The sequence below is a fragment of the Dendropsophus ebraccatus genome, chromosome 12 (assembly GCF_027789765.1).
Source record: "Dendropsophus ebraccatus isolate aDenEbr1 chromosome 12, aDenEbr1.pat, whole genome shotgun sequence".
Taxonomy (NCBI): domain Eukaryota; kingdom Metazoa; phylum Chordata; class Amphibia; order Anura; family Hylidae; genus Dendropsophus; species Dendropsophus ebraccatus.
Genome location: NC_091465.1, coordinates 42760027 through 42784243, shown reverse-complemented (window position 1 = coordinate 42784243; position 24217 = coordinate 42760027). Strand labels below are relative to the sequence as shown.

The 24217-nt window shown below is 43.5% G+C and overlaps 1 protein-coding gene across 2 annotated transcripts in view; it reads right to left on the bottom strand.

Annotated features, from left to right (window-relative positions):
- Window positions 1–2134: 2134 nt before the first annotated feature.
- The window catches only part of CEP164 (centrosomal protein 164), a 56964-nt gene continuing 34881 nt past the window's right edge, over window positions 2135–24217 (bottom strand). The window contains exons 15-29 of one of the 2 annotated variants that reach the window (XM_069947647.1): window positions 23949–24047; window positions 23134–23256; window positions 22584–22727; window positions 22398–22481; window positions 21606–21674; window positions 20572–20735; window positions 20352–20493; window positions 19671–19741; window positions 19056–19251; window positions 17119–17226; window positions 14620–14728; window positions 14108–14440; window positions 12228–12294; window positions 9941–10063; window positions 2135–6031 (exon numbers count right to left, since the gene is read on the bottom strand). In XM_069947647.1, coding sequence (XP_069803748.1) covers window positions 5935–6031; window positions 9941–10063; window positions 12228–12294; window positions 14108–14440; window positions 14620–14728; window positions 17119–17226; window positions 19056–19251; window positions 19671–19741; window positions 20352–20493; window positions 20572–20735; window positions 21606–21674; window positions 22398–22481; window positions 22584–22727; window positions 23134–23256; window positions 23949–24047 — 1929 coding nt within the window. In that variant the 3' untranslated portion in view covers window positions 2135–5934. The remainder of the gene's footprint in view (window positions 6032–9940; window positions 10064–12227; window positions 12295–14107; window positions 14441–14619; window positions 14729–17118; window positions 17227–19055; window positions 19252–19670; window positions 19742–20351; window positions 20494–20571; window positions 20736–21605; window positions 21675–22397; window positions 22482–22583; window positions 22728–23133; window positions 23257–23948; window positions 24048–24217) is intronic. The other variant, XM_069947648.1, reaches the window with a different exon arrangement.

Genomic DNA, 24217 nt, shown 5'->3' with positions numbered 1-24217 from the left:
ACAGGGCCGGCTCCACTGCTGCAAGCGCACATCTCATAGTATGTGTATTTTACTGATGTATGCTGACACAGGGTAATCCGCACTGTCATCTGTGTGCCGCTGGGCCGGGGAGCTGGCCTGTCACCTAGGTGCTAAGGGGGTGTAGTATGGTGGAAGTAGAGGAGACAGCCTGGCATCTGTGTTTACTGTGCTAATGACAGCAGTGGGCAAGCCGAGAGGCAGGTACGCAAACAGACCAATCAGGGAGAAGTACACTGCATGATGGGAAATGTAGCTTCCTGGACAGCGCCATCTTAGATGTAGGTGGGCTATTAGAAAAACTTGTAATTCAGGAACGGCAGCAGCTAGAAAGTCAGGAGACGGCTCAAAATACTCAGGGGGACTTGGTGAATAAGACCAGATAGGTTTGGGAGCATTACATTTTTTTAGCTCTGGGGGGGGAATATCCCTTTAATTGAGGGCTGTTTATCTACCTACTGGGGGCATCTACCCAATAGGGGAGAACTTATCTACCAAATGGAAAAGGGGTTCTATCTTTTGGGGAAAGCTATCTAACTAATGAGAAGAGGATCTACTTACTGGGGCATCCATGCAATTAACATTGGGATTACTTAATAGTAGTAGTGGATTTCTGCTACCTAATGAGGAATTATCTACTGTACCTACTTGGAGCTTCTACCTAATGGGGGATTACGGATCTATCAGGGGCCTCTATCGAATAAGGAGGGGGGGGGGAGGGCTACCTACTGGAGCATCTAACATATGAAGGGAAGTTACCTACCCACTGGAGACCAACCCATCTAATTCTTCCCACCCCTGGTGTACAGTAATCACGGACAAATGAGACATCAGGACTGACTGCTTTCTCTTATAATATTAATAATGAATATTATATTTCTAGCTAAAATGGTTCACTTCAAAATGTCACCTTTCAGGGCTCAGGGCCAGACGCAGTTATGAATAGCCGTCAAATAATTCAGACTGGTTCAAGCCTTGGGGAGGTTTGTCTGTAGCCAAAAAACTGGCGTATAGCATGGATTATTCTCATTTCAGATTGATTGTAAAGGTTTGAGAATTGTTTTTCTCTCCGAAGATTACGATACATATGTGGAGATAATTCTCTTCCCTGCCGAGCTAACATTCCCTTTCTGCGCTACAAAGAGATTCACACAGGCAAAGTACAGTATATGGATTTAATCTGAATATAAAACAATCCAATCCAATTCACACAGAGCATACAAATAATAAGTATAAAATGTCAACAAAGTGACACTGTCATTACCGCAGTCAATAAATAGCAACGTACTGCTGGAGAGGAAACAGACCTAAATACAACAGACATGAATACTTCCATTAGATTTGCATAGTAGCGAGGAGTGCTTAAAGCTTTACTGTCATTTTATTTAACCTTTTGACATGTCTGTCGCCATGAAAAAAATAGTAAGAAAATATATCGGTTTGTTTATTGATACAGGGATCATATAATCTATAGTCATTTATAGCCCCTGTACCAGCAACTGGCAGGGCATGCTGGGAGTTTTGTAACAGCCACAGGTTGCAAACCATGACCTTAGACAGTAACCCTCAAAACCCAAAACGCAAGCAGTGCTCGAGAAGCTTGCTTTGTCCCATTCTCTTCACAGGACTTGTGACATGTCTAACAACTTGCTGTGGCTAGAACACATAGGCTAGAGCTTAGAACTTGGCATCATATTAATGCCCAGAAATAGAGATGAGCGAACTAGGCCAAGGTTCGGGTTCGTACCATCGGCATTTGAGTCCCCGTCTTCCCGTTCAGCGGGGAAGGTGGATACAGCCCGAGTCCCACCTGGAAAACAAGAATACAGCCTAGGTCATAGGCTGTATCCCTGTTTTCCCACGTTATCGCTTATCACTCACATTAGGAATAGTTGTGGGGTATCCAAAAGAAGGGTCCGTGGAGTCTCAGTTACGAGTCTCAAAACACAGAAATAGCCAGATATCCCTCCAGGGGAGGATAGCCTATTGCCAAGGGGGTGCCTCCCAGTGGGGAGATCACCAAACCACCCTGATATGTCACCCCCTTGGCAATAGGCTTTCCTCCCTTGGAGGGATATCTGGCTGTTCCTGTGTTTTGAGACTCTTAACTGAGGCTCCACAGACCTCATTTTTGCATTTTTTTAATTTATAGGGGGCAATGTATCAATGGAGACTATTCAGTGAGTACTCCATTTGATTTTTTGTCGCTGGTCTCCCCGTGCTCAGTGATTGCCTAGTTTTGAATAGTTGTGGGGGTCATCATCTTAATGTGCACATCTAATCCTCCCCTGCACTTAATCACGACACATGCAACTCTACAGTTTTTGGCATCTGGATCAAGTGGATCTTTGGTCTATCTAGGTTTTGGTCATTATGAGATATATGTACATAGTCATTGTCATATAGAAGATTTTGTGGATCTGTAGGTCTGCCTGGAACATCAATTTAGCCCTAAATTTTTAAGCTTTAATGCAAAATGACATGACGCCTCCTGGGTATAGAGGTATAAAACATTCCTTTTAAAATGGATATTTCAGGTTTTATTTGATTTGTAAAAAGTCTGACAACTGTCCTGTCAGCACAAGGGTTAATAATTGCATTGGTTGCTGCATGTAACATCTGTATTTGAATAATCATTATCATCAATGTACATGTTCAGATTACTGCAGTGAAGACACCTAAAAGAATCCATTTCCCTATAGCATTATTTAAGTAGGAAGTTTTCTAGGTTTTAACATTCATGGTTTATCGTTAGAACAGAGCACTAATGTGTGATAAATGAGGGGTGACTACCAGGATACCCACTGATCAGCGGAACAAAGTAGCTGACCCAATGCAGTCCATTGAGGTTCTGCTGCAGTACCACTGTGAGATTGTGAGGGGTCTGATTGAGGTTCATTTTTCAGGCCATGTCCATGGCTGAAGTCAATGCTAGAGACATTCTGGGGAACATCAATCAAAACTGGCGTACTGGTCCACCAGTCTTAGGTAAAGCCCTGCACCTGGCCAGGCATTGCGCAAGAACTCTACACCTGTTCAGGAGCAGATGTAGATTTGTATCATGATTTACGCCTAATAAATCCTCCACGCCTCCTCCCCACCTTGCCTCGCCCCACCCCCTGCCTGCCTATCAGGCTACAGCTGGCATATGCCATGGAAAAGGGGCGAATTTTGACCCTTTTGATAAATGAGATGTAAACCCTGTGCTGCTGGGTATAGGAAATCACGGTCACACATTGATGTTCTAGACAAGCCTTGAGCAAAGTGTAGTGTATGTTTATAGACTTTAGAAGAATATAAAGACTAGCTATGTCAGCCAGTGAGGGCTTTACTCTAAGGTTTCCACAACCCATACATTTCCCTTAAAAAGTATGCAAAGCCACCTCCTCACCATTGGAGTTCAAGCTGTCGCCATCCAATATTCTTTTTGTCCATGGCAAGTCTGACATGTCATGAACAATGGTCATCTTTTTATTCCTTTGGAAGCTCACAGCGTTTTGTAACCCAAGACATATAATAAGGCAATGTGTAAAGTCAACAGGCACTAATTTATATTCTATATACAGGCGAGACTATCTAATAGGAAACATGGCTCATATTGTGTCTCTGTACAAAGTGCACAAGCTAATAGAGTCCTTTGATCCAGTAAAAAAATAAATATATACACACTATATAGAAATGTGTCTACCTGTTGTAGCCTTCACAATCCCTGCCGCAGAAATACCTAGAACTTAGGAATAGGACATTTGCCTTCTTGACAATATAACCACAGTGGTATGGACTGTTTTTAAAGTGTACTTGTCATTCAGAAAAAAAACTTTTGCGTTTTGATTGCTCAGGGTCCAAGTGTTCAGACCTCAACCTTTCTCAAGATGTTGCTGGGAGAAGAGCCTGGTAGTGAATGTCACTTTCCGTTTGGCCAAAATCTCCATCTCCACTAGACCGATTCCATAAACTTATAATAGAGTACGCCCAGTGCAGCGAGACAGAGATCGCAGCCAGCCGGGAAGTGAAGTGCACTACATCACGTTTCTCCCGGCAATAACTGGAGATTGGACATGGCAAAAGTTTTCATTAAATGACAGGGACATTTTAAGAAATGAATCATCAAAAGTTGAGATGAGCGAGCCGGCCAAGGTTTGGTATCGTATGAATTGTCAGCTTCTAATTCCCGCTGTCTGCCCGCTCCGTGGAGAGGTGGAAACAGCCGAAGGACCACCTGGAAAACTGGGATACAGCCAATGATCTATGGCTGTATGGCAGTTTTCTAAGCGGTCCTCAGGTTGTATCCACCCTCTCCATGAAGTGGGCACCTCGACCAGCTCGCTTATCTCTCATTAAAAGATTTTAAATCCAGTTAAGTTCTTGGGTGATTTCATAAATGGATATACTTATGGTAATGGTAACCCATTGATATTAATGCAATTCCCTAACATTCTTTTAAAGAACACTAAACCTAATGTAAGCATACAGAAGTTCAGCAAATAAAATTGCTACTAATATCATCCATATATACATATGTATGGTAAGGTTTTTGAAGTTTACAGAACCAGAGATATAGACAGATGAAAGCTATCATGCGGCAGACATTTTTCTAGACTGCTTGTCTAGTGGATTCTACTGAAAGTACTTCTTCAGTCCACCCTGAAAAAAACTGCTAAGGCATTACACTGCATTCGCTTAAGATAGACTTTAGGTTTAGTTTCCTTCAAAAGGGGTATTCCCCACAGGGACATTTAACGGGGTATCTGCATCGCCTAATGCTTTGCATTAGCAAAATGGCTTTCTTTTGAAGTTTGGCCCCTTCATGTCCCTGTACTGTTGTCAGCTTGTTGTCTACGTTTCCAGCTCTTCGCTCTGAGGGTGGTGGTCAGGATGAGATGCAAGTTGGGTGGGAACCTCGGGGAGCTGCAAGTATGCTTTAAGGCCCTATTCCACCAACAGATCTGACGACAGATTATCTGCCAAAGATTTGAAGCCAAACCCAGGAGTGGAGTTGAAAAGAGGAGAAATCCAGTCTTTCTTTTATGACCTGATCTCTGTTTATAGTCTGTTCCTGGGTTTGGCTTCAAATCTTTGGCAGATAATCTGTCGTCAGATCTGTTGGTGGAATAGGGCCTTTATTCCTCCTCCACTGTCTCCCACTGAACATACACACGTCCCAGTACCATCCTCCCGCCTGGCTGAACCAGGAAGTGAGTGGGGAAACAGGGGTGTCAAGCTGAATTCTCAGCAGGTGGGATATATGTATTTGATGGCTGTGGATCCCATCTTGATCTAGCCTGCTTCTTGAAGCTGGAATTGGACAGGAACCTGAAAAAGCAGTTTTATGCCGTTTACTAGCTTCTATAGAGGTAATAGGAGTGATGTAAACAGTATAGCACCATGAGTTATGGATACAGTATAACCTATACTACCATTACCACCAATGGAAATTATGCAAACTGCATAAAACCTGCTGCCTGAGCTGCTTTCCCCTTTTCGGTCATTTCCAGTAACCACAAGCTAGGAGGGGGCTAGGAGGGCCCCCTATCTCGAGATACATGCAAATCTCAGAGGTGGGACCCACATCTATCAGACATTTATGGGCTTATCCTGTAGACATGCCATAAACATCTGGATTGGAATACCCCTTAAAGCGTACAGAATCCTTTGGACATTTCTTATTTCTTCTCCTTTGTAGATGTTTTTGAAAATAAGTTAGTGGATGACATGAATCGCATTTCCCCAATATGATATGACTTCAATATCTGTGACCTGCGGTATTAGGAGACGGTTCTTTGCTGAGAACACATTCCTTCCTCTGTAAATTATACAGCATTACCTACAGGGGAATATATATCCAACCCACTACACTTCTATGTAATGTAAAATCTGTCCCATCTGGCTCCAGAAGTGAAGAGGTGAGCTCCTCTTCTAGTAATGATAGACTTTGATTTTGTCATTTTCATCCAAACCCAGCTGCAAAAATCCTTTTCCTGTTGGAGATCTGCTCATACGTGAAGGAAGAAGACTGTGCATTTGGTTAAGGAAGACCAGGTCATGTGGAAGACAATCTGAACCAATCAAAGAGCAGTCACTATGGAGTAAAGCTATTATTAACACTCTGCCTTACTATCTGCGGAGATATATTACTGAATGGAAAGCCCCAAAGACCAGATATATCATTGACTTGGTATTGGTCAAAATCCCAAAACATTTCCAGAAAGGGCATTTATGGTTGTCCACTGAGACCTATAGTTAGAATATTAATGTGTGATCCATGGCTGTGGAGTCTGTAAGCCGCAGCTCAGACTCCTTCCTAAATGGCCAGACACCTGGGTTGTTATTTATCACACTGGTGTAAAGTAGGCCTGGCTCAGCAGCTTCCTCCTAATGTCCTACATGATCCTGGGGCGACTTCTGAGGGAATAAGGAAAGATATAAAGCAGCTTCTCTTGTGTGTGCAGTGGATGCAGCCAGTCTCCAGCCTCCATGTCCTGAACAACTAAGAACAAGACTAGATGGAGCAGGTGGTCTATTTATACTGACAGTCTTCTATGTTTCTAGCTAAATATTCACCATACACAAAGTTGCTGCTGCAGCCATAGCACACACCTTCTGCAGCCATAGCGCACAAACACACACACACACACACACCCTGCTGCAACCACAGCGCGCGCGCACACACACACACACACAAAGCCTGCTTCAACCATAGCACACACACACAGCCTGCTGAAGCCATATCACATACAGAGTCTGCTGCAACCATATCTCACACACACACAGCCTGCTGCAGCCATATCACACACACACCCTGCTGCAACAATAACACACACACACACACAGCCTGCTGCAGCCATATCACACACACACACACAGCCTGCTGCAACCATATCTCTCACACACTCACACACACACCCTGCTGCAACCATAACACACACACAGCCTGCTGCAACCATAGCACACACACAGCCTGCTGCAACCATAGCGCATACACACACACACACACACAGCCTGCTGCAACCATAGCACACACACACACAGCCTGCTGCAACCATAGCGCGCGCACACACCCACCCACCCTGCTGCAACCATAGCACACACACACACAGCCTGCTGCAGCCATAGCATGCTTACACACACACACACACAGCCTGCTGCAGCCATAGCACACACAGCCTGCTGCAACCATAGCACACACACAGCCTGCTGCAACCATAGCACACACACAGATTGCTGCAACCATAGCATGCACGCACACACACACAGCCTGCTGCAACCATAGCACACACACACACAGCCTGCTGCAGCCATAGCACACACACACACACACACACACACACAGCTTGCTGCAGCCATAGCACACACACACACACACACACAGCTTGCTGCAACCATAGCACACACACACACACAGCCTGCTGCAGCCATATTGTGCACACACACACACACAGCCTGCTGCAACCATAGCACACACACACAGCCTGCTGCAGCCATATCACACACACACAGCCTGCTGCAACCATAGCACACACACACACAGCCTGCTGCAACCAAAGCGCACACACACACAGCCTGCTGCAGCCATAACACACACACACAGCCAGCTGCAACCATAGTGCACACATACAGCCTCCTGCAGCCATAGCGCACGCACACACACACAGCCTGCTGCAGCCATAGCGCAAACACACACTGCCTACTGCAACCATAGCACAAACAAACAGGCTGCTGCAGCCATAGCGAGCGCTCACACACACACACACACACCCTGCTGCAGCCATACCATGAGAGAGAGAAAAACACCACACTGAGGACATAGGTTACTGCTACACTACTTATGGCTTCTCCTCCTCCTTCTCTATATTACACAGGATATCTTCATATTACACTGCTGCTCATATACAATCATCCAGCATCCAGAAAGAGAACAGCACAGATCTCCCCCCACACTATGAACTCTTCCAGCTCAGAAACAAATTACCAAATAGTTACCGTCAACTTTTCCCTGACCACTCTTATATAATAGGGTCAGTGCTTCACCATTCATACATGGGGGAAATAACTAAATGTATGTGAGAAAGGGTTTTTCTGGTTGTTATAAATAAGAGCCTTAGATTGATTGATCTATATTGATGGGGAACATTTATAAAATTCATATGAAAACTCAAATTTAAAGTTTTGAAAGATTTCTTTTTTAAGCTGGAGTTGGATTCGGTAAATTTTTTCAGATTTTTCTGATATTCAAGACTAGCTCAGACTCCAAGCCCTGGTGTGATCAGTGAGGATCCTACCTCAATATGCAGAATAAGCGGACCACAGAATTCTACTTTCATGGCGCTGAACTGTAAGGCCCCATTCACACGTCCGTGTCAGTTTTTACTGTCAGGAAATCCTGATCAGGAGACCTAAAATGACATCAGGAAAGTATCAGGATTTCCTGACAGTAATCCGTTTTTACCATCAGGAAACCATCAGGAAAAACCTTCAGGATTTCCTGATGAGATGGTCTAGTATGCCAACATAAATCACAAATACCCACACAGCCCCTAGTGTACCTGGATGGCCACAGGCTGCAGAACTACAACTCCCATCATGGCCTGTCAGCAGATCCATGATGGGAGTTGTACTTCTGCAACCTGGATGGCCACAGGCTGCAGAACTACAACTCCCATCATGGCCTGTCAGCAAAGCATGATGGGAGTTGTACTTCTGCAACCTGGATGGCCGCAGGCTACAGAACTACAACTCCCATCATGGCCTGCTGCAGCAAGGCATGATGGGAGTTGTACTTCTGCAACCTGGATGGCCACAGGCTGCAGAACTACAACTCCCATCATGGCCTGTCAGCAAGGCATGATGGGAGTTGTACTTCTGCAACCTGGATGGCCGCAGGCTGCAGAACTACAACTCCCATCATGGCCTGTCAGCAATGCATGATGGGAGTAGTACTTCTGCAACCTGGATGGCCACAGGCTGCAGAACGACAACTCCCATTATGGCCTGCGTGATGGGAGTTTTAGTTCTGGCGGGGGGGGATGCGGGATGTTTAACTCACCTGTCGGCGGCAGCTCGTGGTGAGTTCCGGGTGGGGGGTTCGGGGGTTCGGGTGATCGGGCGGCTGCTGTCCGGGACGAGTTCAAGGTGGGTTGCTGTCCGGTCCGGGGGGGGGGGGGGGGGGGGGTTGCTGATTAAGCGATCGGGCGGCTGCTTTGCGGTCCTGGGGGGGGGGGGGGGGTGTTGGTAGTTTGCTGATCGGGCGGCTGCTTTGCGGGGGGGTGGTGGGGGGGGGTCGTTGTGCGGATCGGGCGGCTGCTTTGCGTTCCGGGGGGGGGGGGGGGGGGGGCGCATCGGGCAGCTGCTTTCTGGTGGGGAGGGTGTGCCTGTGCTGATGTCCGTGCGGGGGGCCGTAGTTGCGGGGGCCGGCGGGCTCTCACCTATTCGGAATCACGGGCACTTTCCTGATGTACATCAGGAAAGTGCCCGTGATTCCGGCGCTCCCATAGACTTCTATGGGGGCGTCCGGGCCGGAATTCCGGATAAAAATAGGACATGTCCTATTTTTTCCGGATCTATTTTCCGGAACGGACACCCTTCCGGAAACATCCGGAAGGGTGTCCGTGACTAATTAAAGTGTATGGGTCCGGAAATCCGGATGGTTTTTCCGGACGTGTGAAGGGGGCCTAATAGAAGACACCACAATGCATACATGTCACTGTGTCAGTATAAAAAGTCTGCTGGTGATGGTCCTAAGGGAAAGACGCCCAACTTTAGCAGTTATGGCCCTATAGTATCAGTCTCCAAATTTCTAAGTTTAGCAACCAAAATCAAGTTAGCATTAAATAAAGCATTAAAGTCCCCTTTAAGTACTCAATCCTCTAATGCAGAGATTTCAGCCATTACAAGCTGCAATCTGTGTATTGTAATATAAGGATACGCCCTGGGGTCATTCTTGTAATTTTCCAGCCATTTCCTGTTGGTCTCGATCATGGCCTGCATGGTCTGCTTATCTGTGTGCTGGGCTCGCAATGTTGCACTCTGCATGTTTTTCAGCTGTTCCCTACAGGAAAGATAGCGATATAATATGCAGGAAACAAAACAGTCATTGATGCAATATAAATGTGGGAGCTAAGGTTTAAACAAAGGACCATAATAAGCAAATAAGAGTGGGTGGATGGAAAGTGTCATGGTGAGCCCCTTTACATTGGACAATGCCATGCACCACAGTGGGCTGAAAAGGACTCAAAGTTTCTTTGACTAAAAAACTCTAACACACACACACTAATATATATATATTATACATATATATATATATATATATATACACACACACACATAAACTTGGATTGAGAGCGTTTTGCAAGAAGAGCTCACATTTTTTCAAAATTGTGACTTGGTTTAAGAGCTCCCTGTACTGGGTGGGAGGCGGATTTGGAGAGGGGCATTGTCTGCATAGTGGGGTCTACAGCACTGTACTCTGACCCAGGAAGTCTCCCTCACCTTTAAAATCATGGCAGAGCCACTTCAGGCTGGGGCTTGCAACAGGGGACAGGACTGTGGAGGTAATCTCTTCATAGCTGTAACCCCTCTCTCCCCGGACAGAGAGTGCTGGATGTATGTGCCCACATCTGCCCTGCTCATTCCTTCATACTCCCTGCAGTCTCTGTCCGCCTTGTGTTTCCCATCCTCTCCATTCCTGCTATAATATGCCTGTACTTACACTCAGCTATACACACTGCTGCTATAATGTGCCTGCCCTTACATTCAGCCATTCACACTGCTGTATAGAAAAGTTTCTGTCTCTGTCCTCCTGTTGTTTCTTCAGGTTTATGCACTTACTATACAATATACTCCACATGCTGATTACTATATTGTACAGTAACTTATAATTTGACATATTCAGCTGTTTCTAAATGTTTGTTTTATTAGTTTTACATTTTATTCAGAATAATAAATCATTATTTTTGGGCTGTGAAACCAATTGTCTGCATTTCAATGATTTTTATGGGAAAATTAGCTTTGCTTTAAGAGTGGATTTGGATTACAAGCGCAGTGCAAAATCGCTAGGCATCTAGACCCCTAGGCAAATTAGCACAATTACATGTGTGGCTGCAATCTGACATCAGTCCCTTGCCGGATCCCACCCTAGCCTGATGCACTACTTATAGAACTACTATTATTACTATTTAGCAGTGCCCATCTTGCTTCCTATGGCACTAACAGCGGTTTCTATGGCTGACAGCAGTTTAGTGTATATTGCTATTCTGTGTCCTGGACATATAGGAGCTGCTGGTCAAAGGGGTTGTGCCACAATAAATAGGACATCCCAGAGCATGCTATACATTTGAAATCTTTAAAAAAAAAAATGAATACTGATACTGAAGTAAGGGGTCCCCTGCTGTTTTTCAATGCCCTCTCAGAACGGCCACCATAAAGAGACACTGTTACTAGGTTTATGCTGCTCTTTCTAAGGGAAACATAAACTAGTGACAGAGAAGCTGAACCTTATTCTGAAATACTGAAGACTCTAAGAACCACACACAAGTGCTTTCCATTACGTGCGTGTGCTCAGTGGTCTTCAGTACTCATGAGCACCAGCTCCATCTGCCCACTGACTGTGTATAGGCAGACAGCTGTCAATCAGCAGCTGGAGGGTGTAAAGAGTGGCTCACAGCTAAACAGAATAATGGAAGTAATACATCTTTCAGTTCAGCTTTTCTGTCACTAGTAGTTTCCAGGATTTAAGGCAGCATAAACCTAGTAACAGATTCCCTTTAAAGGAAACCTGTCACACCCCGTGCCGGAGTGACAGGCTCCCGACCCCCCGTTAGAGCCCCCTATACTCACCTCATCCCGCCGGGTCCCGCTTCCTGAGCCGGTCGGGTGACTGAGATTTCAGCGCCCGAAGCCCGGCGTGTGCGCTCACAGGAGAGTCCGATGCCCATAGAGAATGACGGAGCATCAGACTCCCCATTCATTCTCTATGAGCATCTGACTCTCCTGTAAGGCGCGATGAGGTGAGTATAGGGGGCTCTAACGGGGGGTCGGGAGCCTGTCACCCCGGCACGGGGGGTGACAGGTCCTCTTTAAAGAAAACCTGTCAATCCTCTCATCAATGCTTTAGACAAATAATGTGAAATGCATTGTGGAGACAGTAAGTATGAAATCTCGCAGTGAACGGCTGGTAGTACTGATGTAGTTTCAGATCTGTGATGGTAACTCACTCGGCAGAGACATATCCCAGTTTATTCTCTGTGTGTAGCGGCTGCTCACTGAGTAATGGCGTCCCTCCTGAAAGACAGTAAACACTAGGCTCAGATGTCATTTTAATTTTCATCAAAAAGTAAAACATAAAGAGTATAAAGATAAAATTATTTTAAAGATGACAAAATGTAGCCAGAATAGAAGGTGATTTAAAAGATTTTCCATGCAAAATCTGATGGAAGCTTATGGTTGCTCCTGTAAGTAGGGCTACTTGCCATGGCTGCTGACTGCATTCATTAACTGCAGGCCTACAATTCTTGGTTAATAGTAAGCATGTCCTGGTTGGGAGAGCCATATATAAGGGCACCCTTATACAGCTTAAAGTATACCTGTTGTTCTAAAAACTTTTGACATGTCATAGCATAGACATGGCACAACTTCTCCCTGCTCTATCTCCTGATCCCTACGGCCCTGAACACTTGATTAAAACGAGTCTCTATGACATGGGCGGCCAGAGCAGCATGACTGATCACATAAATCACATTGCTTGTTTACACAGGGTGATGTGCAGTTGACTAACAATTATTTTTAGCTCTACACAAAGTATGTGTGATATGTATAAGTAGGTATGAACGAGCGTTTGCCCAGCTGATCCCAGAGTCTCTTACACAAGGCAATATCAGCCTGTTCTTGTTCTTCAGCCAACACCCAGTGTAATATGCCTTAAAAAATGCTTTCCAGCTGTATGGAAAACTACTAATCCCAGCAGACCCTAAACTGTCACCGTCGTTATAGCTTTCACAATCAACAGTAGATGTAATATAAAGCTAGCTTGCATTTTTCATTTTTTTTTTTTTTTTTAAGCTATCATGGAGAACATGGCACTTCCTGTTTTCTGACTCAGAAAACAGGAAGTCCTGTGTTTCCCAGGCCATCTGAGCGCTCACAGAGAAGGCAGCCATGTGATTGATGGACACATTGGAATTCCTGTGTTTAGTCTGATTTTTTTCAACCAGCACAAGTCAGAAAATCTGCCTTCAGGAGACTGGACCTCGATTTCTGGCAAGTTCAGCTTTGTTTTACAGCATGATAACAAAAATAATGAATGTATACTGCAAACTTGCTTTATATCACATCTACTGTTGATTTTGATAATTATAACGACAGTGACACTTTCAGCACATCCTGGGACTTGTAGATCTCCAAAACAGGGTAAGAAAGAAAAAAGTATGGAAGATTGTGCATGTGTGGATAAGATATGTATGACAATATAAATACCTATTTATTTTGGATAGTGTCTGGGTGGACTGGGATGCTGCACTGCTGGAAAGTCAACACCACCATAAAGACATCTCACACTGTCACAAGACTCTAGTAACTTTGACATATGAGAAAAGATAGGTGTGCACAACAGGTATCTGGTCTGATAGGTGCTTCAAATGGAAGGGTAACAACCCAAAGTCAGTAAAGTATAGTAAAGAAAATCCGGAGCACTCTTTAGTAGTATGCAAAAGTGTCAAGTGCTGTGACAAAGCAAATCAAATCTGCTGCGGATCCTGTACGTGTGAACGCACCCTTAGGCTATGTGCAGACTATGTATTAGACCGTCCGTTCCGTGGCCGTGCCAGGTCACGGAACGGCTGGTCTCTGAAAAGATCATCTTCGGCTCCACAGTGGCTCCACAGTTCGGCTTCAATGAATAGCGGCCGCAGAAAACTGATATGTCAGTTGTTTGCAGTGCCGCTAGAGATCCCGGCCGGAGCGTATAGCATGTGTATACACTCCGGCCTGGATCCCATAGACGGAGAGGTATTTTACGAAAATATACGTTGTGTGAACATAGCCTTAAAGTACAAAGATATGTTATCATTGCATCATAAAGCAAACTCTGTTGGCTCACCTGGGAAATACTTTTTCCATTTTTCTGCCATTATGGAGTCCACAGTCTGGGCAGCAGAGGCTGAGGGAGTATTGGAGTGAACTCCAGTTCTCCAGGCCCACTGAGATAGTGCAGGGCTGCCAATTTGAGGACCGATTCTGGACAGTGAGGCATAAGCAGAAACAGGAATACCCGTCATGGATGGAGGCTGGTTGGGTGTGTGGAGCATGGACTGAGGGTCAGAGGACAGTGATGATAAGACGCTATTCAGCTCGGCTGTGATGTAACGCAGGGACTGTGTGAGATGCTGGACCTGTAGTGGAAGGCTGGTCTGTGACCCTAAAACATCACCTGCTGATACAGCCACAAAGGAGGAAAAATTAAAATTAATGTTACATGTCTCAAGCCTTTATTTTACCATATATGTTTAGAACACAGCTGACATAGCAGATAGGTATAATAGCCCATGGATTCGACAAAGTATCTATAAATCTACATAGCCATCTCTGCAGGACCATCCTCCCCACACTCACCTCTATGTATGTCCATACTGGTCCCACTACTGGTGTCATCTGAGTCACTGACATCAAACGTCACAATTTTTTTGTTCCTCCTGCCTTTCAGAGTATCATCTTCTGACACCTTAAGAAGACAGAGAAGTGAAAGCTTCAAATTTTGGTAGAAAAGTTTACTATCCACAGGCTCATTCATGACTTTACGTCAGAAATTGACAGATAAATTATTGGAGGTCAAGACCGTAATCAATTCTAAATAAGTTACTGAAAATGGGAATTAAATTATGTTGCATTTCACTGATAAGCTTTAAGCAGACATAAGTGTAAAGACGATCATTATAAGATGGGGCTTAGTCTTCAGGATTATGGGTATATTTATTTTTTTTTTAAGATTTGTTTCAGCACCAAGATATAAGCCTTTTTGTTATTTTGTGAATGAAGCTGAAAAGCACAGGAGTGATTGACAGGCAGAGAGATCTGTTAGTGGCCTCTCTGCCTGTCAATCATCTCCGCAGAGCGAGCTGACAGGCAGAAAGCCATGACTAGTCACAGACGGCTCCCCACCCAGATGACTAGTTGCTGCTCCTCTCTATTGAAAAATGAAAAAAATGTGGGAAATGAAAACTTCTTGCTGAAACAAGTGAAATTTATTTACAGTGTATAGTACTGCAAAGATAAATGTGCACGCTTCAGTGCTGCACTGTACCCTTGTGTGAATAGTGACACGGCCCGTAGGGCTGGTATATATGTAGTCTTTCACAGTGGAAGGACTACAGGTCCCATAATGCTCATTCCTAGGCTGATGAGAGTAAGTCCGATGCCCACAGGTATATGATGCAGGGTTTACCGTGATTCAGTAGTCCTTCGGTAGCAGTTATTACCAGTCCTAAGGCCAGTCCAAGACTCCTTACGCTCAGCGCGTTTCCTGCGGTTAGCATTCATCAGGAGCGATGTAGATGGAGTGTAGTCATATTGTATCTCTATGGCTCTGATAACAGGCCGTTATCAGAGCCATAGAGATACAATATGACTACACTCAAACTACATCGCTCCTGATGAATGCTAACCGCAGGAAACGCGCTGAGCGTAAGGAGTCTTGGACTGGCCTTAGGACTGGTAATAACTGCTACCGAAGGACTACTGAATCACGGTAAACCCTGCATCATATACCTGTGGGCATCGGACTTACTCTCATCAGCCTAGGAATGAGCATTATGGGACCTGTAGTCCTTCCACTGTGAAAGACTACATATATACCAGCCCTACGGGCCGTGTCACTATTCACACAAGGGTACAGTGCAGCACTGAAGCGTGCACATTTATCTTTGCAGTACTATACACTGTAAATAAATTTCACTTGTTTCAGCAAGAAGTTTTCATTTCCCACATTTTTTTCATTTTTGATAAACTATATGAAAACTAATGAAGTATCTATGACTATATATGAGTGCTCCTCTCTCTTGCACACCGAAATCAAACTACTTTTTCCCCCAAGCAAAGCAGATGTGGCTGGTATGCTCCGGGAGCTGCACAATAGATCTATACTGTGCAGATGGGAAACATATCAGCACAATCGTGCTAATTGGCTCCCTTTAAATTGGTTTTGCCCCCATGGACACTTATCTACCTCTATGGACAGCATGGACACCTCTATCCACAAGATAAGGGATAGGTGTCTAATTTTCCAACTGCTAAGACCCCCTTCCAATCTTGAGAATGGGACTTCCAAAGACAGACATGGCCTGAAGGTGACCACACTGGCTCTTCCCTCTCTTTCGGAGGTCCGGTGTTATCACCTGCATTCATATATACTTCTAGTAATTTTAATAACAATTGCTAAGGGATATGGGGGTCAGGATTCAGCACTAAGCCTAGTCTGTCTAGGCGAGTACAATTCTAATTCTTAGTAAGACAGATTGGAAGGTAGCTGGGGGAACATCTATCATAAGAGTATCCCCTCATACACTAGTACGGTACAACTAGTATCACAGTATAACGTGTGACATCGGTACTACGGGTGAAAACAATCTTTTATATGTTTATTCTTATCTTGGCTGTAGTTGTATTTATTAATAAAACATCTATTTAAAACCCTACAGCGTATTTATAAGCCACTGCATTTACATCAGTTTCTGGAAACCGTTTCTGCCTCAAAACCCTATATCTTCCTCTCCGGCTGCCAAGCCCACCATCTGCTGTGTTACTGCTGCCCCCTTGAGAGTGCTTGTGCCAGCCACCACTACAGGCCACAGATGTGTGAATGTACAGTCTGGATTAGAGAATAATGTTGTTGTGCATCATGAAGAATATGGACTGCCCCTCTGAGATAATAATGCGGTGATAACTCCCACAGGCACCATGCAATATGGCATGAAACACATATTAGTTTGTTTACAGGCCTTTACTCGACTCATATGATTTTTTTTTTTTTTTTTTTATTCTCGGGTAGGGCAGAGGGTGACATATGTCAGGGCTGCACACTGAACCTCACAAAAGAACTATGATTCATTCCTCTACCTCCTCGAGGAGTGAGTCCTCCAGCTCCTGCAGACGCTGCTCTTTCTCCTGCAGCAATACATGTCCCTTCTCCATTGTGCTGCGAATGCCTTTCAGGTTGCGAGATTCCTGCAGGAACACAGGCCGTGCATTAATAGCTAGCTGCTTTGTAAACCTACTGAGAGATGAATAATGAGCATGGTGCTTGCCACGATGATGACGTGGGCTACATAGAAAATAAGAGCGACACAGAGATGGTTGTCTTCATACAATGAACTCAGTGCACAACAAGATGAGGAGGATGGATACACCGATAATGAACAGGTTGTTCTGTACAAAGATACCAGGTGACAGTATTAGAACTGTTAACATGCTGTCCCACATAATGATACACAGCATTTATACAATGGCTCTAAGTATATATATAACAGTAATGATCATGCTGCTGCCAGCTAATGCATATGAAGTATATTCTAGTAAATCACACGCCAATCTTGTGACTTACCTTCTCCTCTCTCGTTCCTTTAACTGGCCTCCAAGCTGTGTCACAGCTGCCTGCCTCTTCTTGTGATACCTGAAAACTTCCAGCACTCTTGTGGGAAGAGGGAGAGGAGACTGGGCCCTCAAGGCTTCCATGATGTAAGTCTGATATCTAAGCTGTCAAATCCTGCATCACTTACATGGCCTCTAAACCTGATCACTGATTTACCATGGAGGAAAGATGTATCAAGGTTACAAAGTGATCCATCGGACTAGATGGTTTTTCTAATATGACAACCTGATACAGGAGGGTGAATACAGAAAACGCATGGAACGCTAAACAGCTATTTCATTTTGCTTTCTACAATTAGATTAGCAACTATTGGTACTATGAAATATGGCTTAAAGTGTACCTGTCGTTACAAAAAACACTTTTGTCATGTTACAGAGACATGTGAAAAGTTTTGATCGGTCTGGGTCTAAGTGCTCAGACCCAAACCGATCAAAACTTTTGACATGTCTCTATGACATTTATAACGACAGGTACACTTCTGGACAGGTAAGTATAATCTTTATTATTTTCTTTACACAGTCATCAGCCATCGGCCATGCATCACTATTATGCTTAGCGATGATTTTTAAACTTGGTGAAAGACAACGGTCAGCCAATGATCGGTTCTTCGGATGATCATCGTCTTTATTACACAGAGTGATATCTGCTCGACTAGGCCAGATTTGTCACATAATTGCTCCATGTAATATGGCCCTTACTATCTACTCTAGTATTCGCCATGTAAGTGATGTAAGGTCCGTTCACTCAACTGGAACTTTGAGGAGGCGGATTTAAGATAAAGGGGCGCAGTTTAGTATTTTTTGGGCCCCATTTTAAAAAGGGGCAGTGGATGAAGGTTTCTATCACAACAAACTGCCCCCCTAATATATGCATGCATATATAATTTCCACATGCTGTATATACTGGAGGAGCATGAAGGGGAAATACTGCCTCTAGGAAATATAACTTTTAAATATAAGTAGAAATTCCTTCTCAAACCTTTGTGTGCTTTAGGTGTTCCTTTAAGTGTCTTTTTAGTGTATCCTACATATTCCACACAATGCAAGTTATGTTATGGTGACATATCTCACTTAAGGCATTTATAAAAACTCTTGACATGTTAAAAGTTTTGAGACAAGACCTATACTGATATGTAGATACAACTTGGTGAAGCATGAGGCTGTGTGCTTCACTCCCTGGCTAGCCACTCATCTGACTCACTGCAAGAGTTGGGCTCAATAGACCTGCAATGGGCCCACCCAGCAGGGGTGCAAAACCCACAGCCTGCATGAGTTAGAAAAACTATAAGACTTATGCTATACTAATAATGTTAAATCCAATTGGATGTTTGTGACTCTAAGCCTTAAAAGTCTCTCCATACTGCAAGGTTCACAGACTAAATCGTTGTTACCCATCTACACTTTACCTCCTCTAAGTTCTTCCTTATGCCCTCTAGTTTTTGGGAGTCCTCTGGATCCCGAGACTCATGCATGTTGTGACGCCACTGTTGCTTGGCTGCTTTGAGCAAAGTTTGTCGTCGGCACATAGAGCGGGTCTGAAGACGTAAAAAATCCTTGGCCCTTTGAATTGACGCACCTTGTGATGATATGTAAAAACGCATGCTAAAAGACAAAAGAATAATAATAAAAAGAGAGCTCAAGTAAAGGATATACTTACAGTATAGGAACTTTACATGTAATGTTTTATATGGGGCTTCAGAAGATTGCATAGAGGTCTTTTCAAATAGGGAATACCCCTTTAATGGTCCTCACAGCAACTAATTTCTATAAACCATCAATTCAACACCTAAAACACCCAGATTTGCCAATAATTGTCCACAGCGACCTATCACAGCTTAACTTTAGTATCTTTACAAGCCCTGGTAAAATGAAAGCTGGGCTGTCATTGGCTGCTATAGACACATTTTTATTTTATATCCTAAAGGAAGGACTTTGAAGGATATGGCTTCCTATCACTGAAAAGAGAAATGTACAAACTTTTTTTTTTTTTAAATTGACAATATAGATGGATCCTAACTTACTCATCAATGCTGGAGTCCAGTCCGGGGACATGTACAGGAGTTGAAAATGCTTTTGGAAGTTCTGTATGATACTGTCAAAGAGGGAAAGGTGAAAAAAGTCACTCATTGCCACAAATGATGTACAATATAATTCCTTCCCAGTAAACTATAGATTATATTTAAAGGGAATGTATCATCAGAAAATGACTTATTGTTTAAATAATGTTCCTATGTTAAACATATTTTTTAAGAATTTTTGGTGACTTTTTTCTAGCTATATTATAAAATAATCCTGAGATCTTGCACTTTTCATTCTCACCACTGGGGCTAAAACTAAGCTGAGACTTCTTGTTGCATCTGTGGTGATCAGAAGAGGCTGCTGTAAAGCAATCTGCACAGCATTGCAGCGACATGTGACACCAGAAGAGGAGACAATAGCAGCTCCCTGTGGAATGACCTCTTTAAATGTCACAGGGCACGCTCAGTAATGTTTTACATTCATTTCAAGGGGAAAGACTCTGTTTATTGTAGTCTATGTCCATGAGTCTTGCTGTAAAGCATGTCACTAAATGCTGTTAGGGCAAGATGGCAGCCCCCATAATAATAAAAGGTCTACATGTCCTGCTTTTCTACCCAGGCACAAAAACTTTCCAATAATTAAAGACTTTGGCAGAAATTAACAAGGATGGGAAATAAGCTCACAGGAGAGGTGAAGGTATGGACGGCATTGTTCGACTTGTTCAGATCTTCTAGGCGAAGTTCTGTCTCCACTGGATTACTAGCTTCCTCTTTCTTTAACTCCTTCAGGTCCTCACGTTTCTGGTTTACTTCTTCCTCCAGGTCACTGCGGAGATTACATTTGTTAGTTGTAGTACCTTTACAATAATAATTGGGAATTTTCACCAGACAAAACAGGTTTTACTTTGCCATTTTCTGAAGACGGCTGAACCGACTCTGCAGAAGTTCTATTTGGGCCTCCAACTCTGACTTCCGGTCTTGTACGTCCTCAAGTTCCCTGTGTTTTAGCTGTAATAACTCACTGAGCTGCTTTTGCTCCTTCACTGCAGTTTCTCGAGCCTTTAGATTCTATGGGGTATAAAGAGCAACATTTAAATGTCTTGCAATAAGTGGCAGACATAAGAGTTAGCCAATGCTGCTGTGATTAGTAGAGATGCCATGTGTACCATAGCCATTGCTACCATAGGATTTCTGCCGCGCGATGAACAAGATAAGCTGACAAAGTAACCTAAACAACATGGTAAGACATCTGGAGAAGTGGAAAGTTGCACTATTTTTGCACAATAACTTGAGATTCCATGGTCACAATGAGTGGCACAAACACACCAACAATACTATTAACCATAATGCATATACAACCCTGTGTAGTCTGGGATTTTAAGGGGTTATCCAGGATTATAAAAACAGCTGTTTTCCTCCACAGACAGTGCCACCAGTCGTCAGCCACATTTTGTTTGTGGTACTGCAGCTCAGTTACAATAAAGTGAATGGAGCTAAGTTGTAATGCCACATATAACGTGAGAACAAGCATGGCACTGCTTTTGGTAGAAAGCAGCATTTTTCTTATCCTGAATAACCCCTTTAAAAGGTCAAAAAACTTTTGACATATCATAAAAGTACATCAAAAGTTTTGATGTGTTGGTGTCTGGCTTTTCAGACACAGAATGACCAAGAGAAAGAGCCAGGAGAAGCATTCGGCTTAATGCTTCTCTCTCCAGTTAACGGCAGGAGATGAAATCTATAGAAAGTCTATATGACCTGTCTCCTGAAGGGTTAAGCGGAGTCCCTTTGTTCTAGTGATCAGTCTGAGCACCCAGACCCCTTTTGATATCTCTGTGAAATATCAGGTGGTTTTTGGCAATGCTAATAATGCTTTAGCACTACTGAAGAAGTTTTGTTATGCGTATTTCACATTAAAGGGCCAGCATGTAAATTCACCTCGGCTTTTTTCTCTAGCTTCATTTCTTGAACGTCTAGCTCTTCCTTTTTCTGCACCAAAGCTTCTTCCTGAAAGAAAAGACGGATATGATACAGATCACCAAACAATCAAACTATCGACATACACTAACATTTGTAGCGGGTTCTATGTGCGCCCAGCAAGTGAAGGTCATGTTAATATTAAACGCAGAACTTTATATTACATTACATAAGCTGCAAAATTAAAGTGGTCAGCACTCCCATTCATCCATCCATCCAGCATGCCTCCTGAATTATGTGCCAGCATGAGAGAGATGCCCCCTGGATCCAGCATTGTTATACATGAAGAAACACTTGACAAGGATTCTCTCCAGCTTCAGTAAAACAATCTCAATTCATTATTTTCATCATTAAAATACCAGGAAATGGTGTTTTCTTTTCAGTCTGACGCAATGCTCTCTGCTGCTACCTCTGTCCGAGAAAGGAACTGTCCAGAGCAGCAAATTCCCATAGAAAACCTATCCTGTGCTGGACAGTTCCTGTCTCCGCACAGAGATGGCAGCAGAGAGCACTGTGTCAGACTGAAAAGAAAACAACATTTCATGCAGGACATACAGCAGTTGATACGTACTGGAAGACTTGAGTTTTTTTAAATAGAAGTAAATTACAAATCTACATAACTTTCTGAAACCAGTTGATTTGAAAGAAAAAGATTTTCACTGGACACCCCCTTTAATCATGGTTCTGTTACATTCATGTTCATAGTCACAGGGCATAGGTTATGACAATCCAGCAAACTAAGCATAAAGTTACCTGGCTGTCCAGCTGACCCGTCTTCATTACTATCTGTTTTCTTCTGATCTCCAGGTTTTGCTCTAAATCCTGTAACTTGTTCTCCTAAATAATCCGTTGACATACAAAGAATAAAGATACTCTCATTTATTCCAATAATCTCAAATCCCCCAAACACCAGCAAAGCGGCATATGCTTTACTGTCACCTGTTCCTGATAACTGCGCTGCCTTTCTTCTAGACGCCTCTCCTGTTCTTGGCGTTGGATTTCCAGCTCCTTCTCATGCAGCTGCATTATCCGGCCCAACTCATCTTTTAATTTTTCTAGCATTTGTGACCTCTGGGCCTGCTCCTAAAAGTAGACACTGTAATTGTAATACACTGTGGGGGAGATTTATCAAATATGGTGTAAAGTGAAACTGCCTCAGTTGCCCCTAGCAACCAATCAGATTCCACCTTTCATTCCTCACAGACTCTTTGAAAAATGAAAGGTGGAATCTGGTTGGTTGCTAGGGGCAACTGAGCCAGTTTTACTTTACACTATGTTTGATAAATCTCCCCGTATGTGCAATTATGATCTGCTCTGAGAAGCAGATGGTCAGTCAGAGGTTTTGCGAAGGTGCTGCCATGTCTATTTTTCTCTCCATAGAGTAATATTATAACAACATTGTAGGTGATCAATAACTTTGCCAACTGTGATCAGGAAACAGCTATTCCTACAAATATAAGAGTTATGTATAACTACACACATCACCTACCTCCTCCTCCATCTGACTCCGCATCTTCTCCATGGTCTGCTCATGTTCCTCTTTCATGCGCTCCAGTTTCCGTTCATGGTCTCTCTGCAATGCCTCACGCTTTTCTTGCAAGAGGTCCTTCATCTAAAAAGGAAGTTGGAAATGGAATTAAAGGGGTGATCTGGTGGGGAAAAAAATATTTTCCAAATCAACTGGTATCAGAAAGTTATACAATGTATGTAAATTACTTCTATTTAAAAATGTAGCCGTCTCCCAGTACTTATCAGCTGCTGTATGTCCTGCAGGAAGTGGTGTATTCTTTACAGTCTGACACAGTGCTCTCTGCTGCCACCTCTGTCCATAGCAGTAAAAAAAAAATCCCCAGAGAAACACTCTCCTGCCCTAGACAATTCCTGACATGGACAGAGGTGGCAGCAGAGAGCACTGTGTCAGACTGGAAAGAATACACCGCTTCCTGCAGGACATACAGCAACTGATAAGTACTGGAGGAATGTAAAGTGTTAAACAGAAGTAAATTACAAATCTGTACAATTTTCTGAAACCAGTAGATTCAGGGGACAAAAAACTCAGAGTAGAGATAGTACTAGCGGTTAGAGATGAGCGAATTGGATTAGTTTTGCTTTATTTGCAGCAAAACAAATGTGCGCTCATATCCTTCAGGCTGCCGGCTCCGTGCAGAGGGAGTATACGGCCCGGGAACCACCTGGAAAACATGGACACAGCCATAGCCGTTTAAAAGCTGAAGTCTACCGATTACAAGAATGGAATAAATTATCCCCTCAATAAATAGAGCTCAGACACAGACTTGCTAATACCTGTGTTTCGAAGTCCAATGCTTGAGTCATTTTCTTGTTAGCGAGGTACAATTCACTCGGTGTCGCAGACTCCTCTCTTTTCTGCAGGTCAGACACTTCCTGAGACACATACACAATGTATTAGGAAGTAGGTTTGTATGTCTCTACTGAACTTCAATGCACACTGTCACTTTAAAATATCCTTCTCAAACAGTAAGGCGCTCCCTTGTTGCTGGTGAGCATTTATTTTTTTTTATTTAATATTTATTTATTACAAATAGGAGACTGTA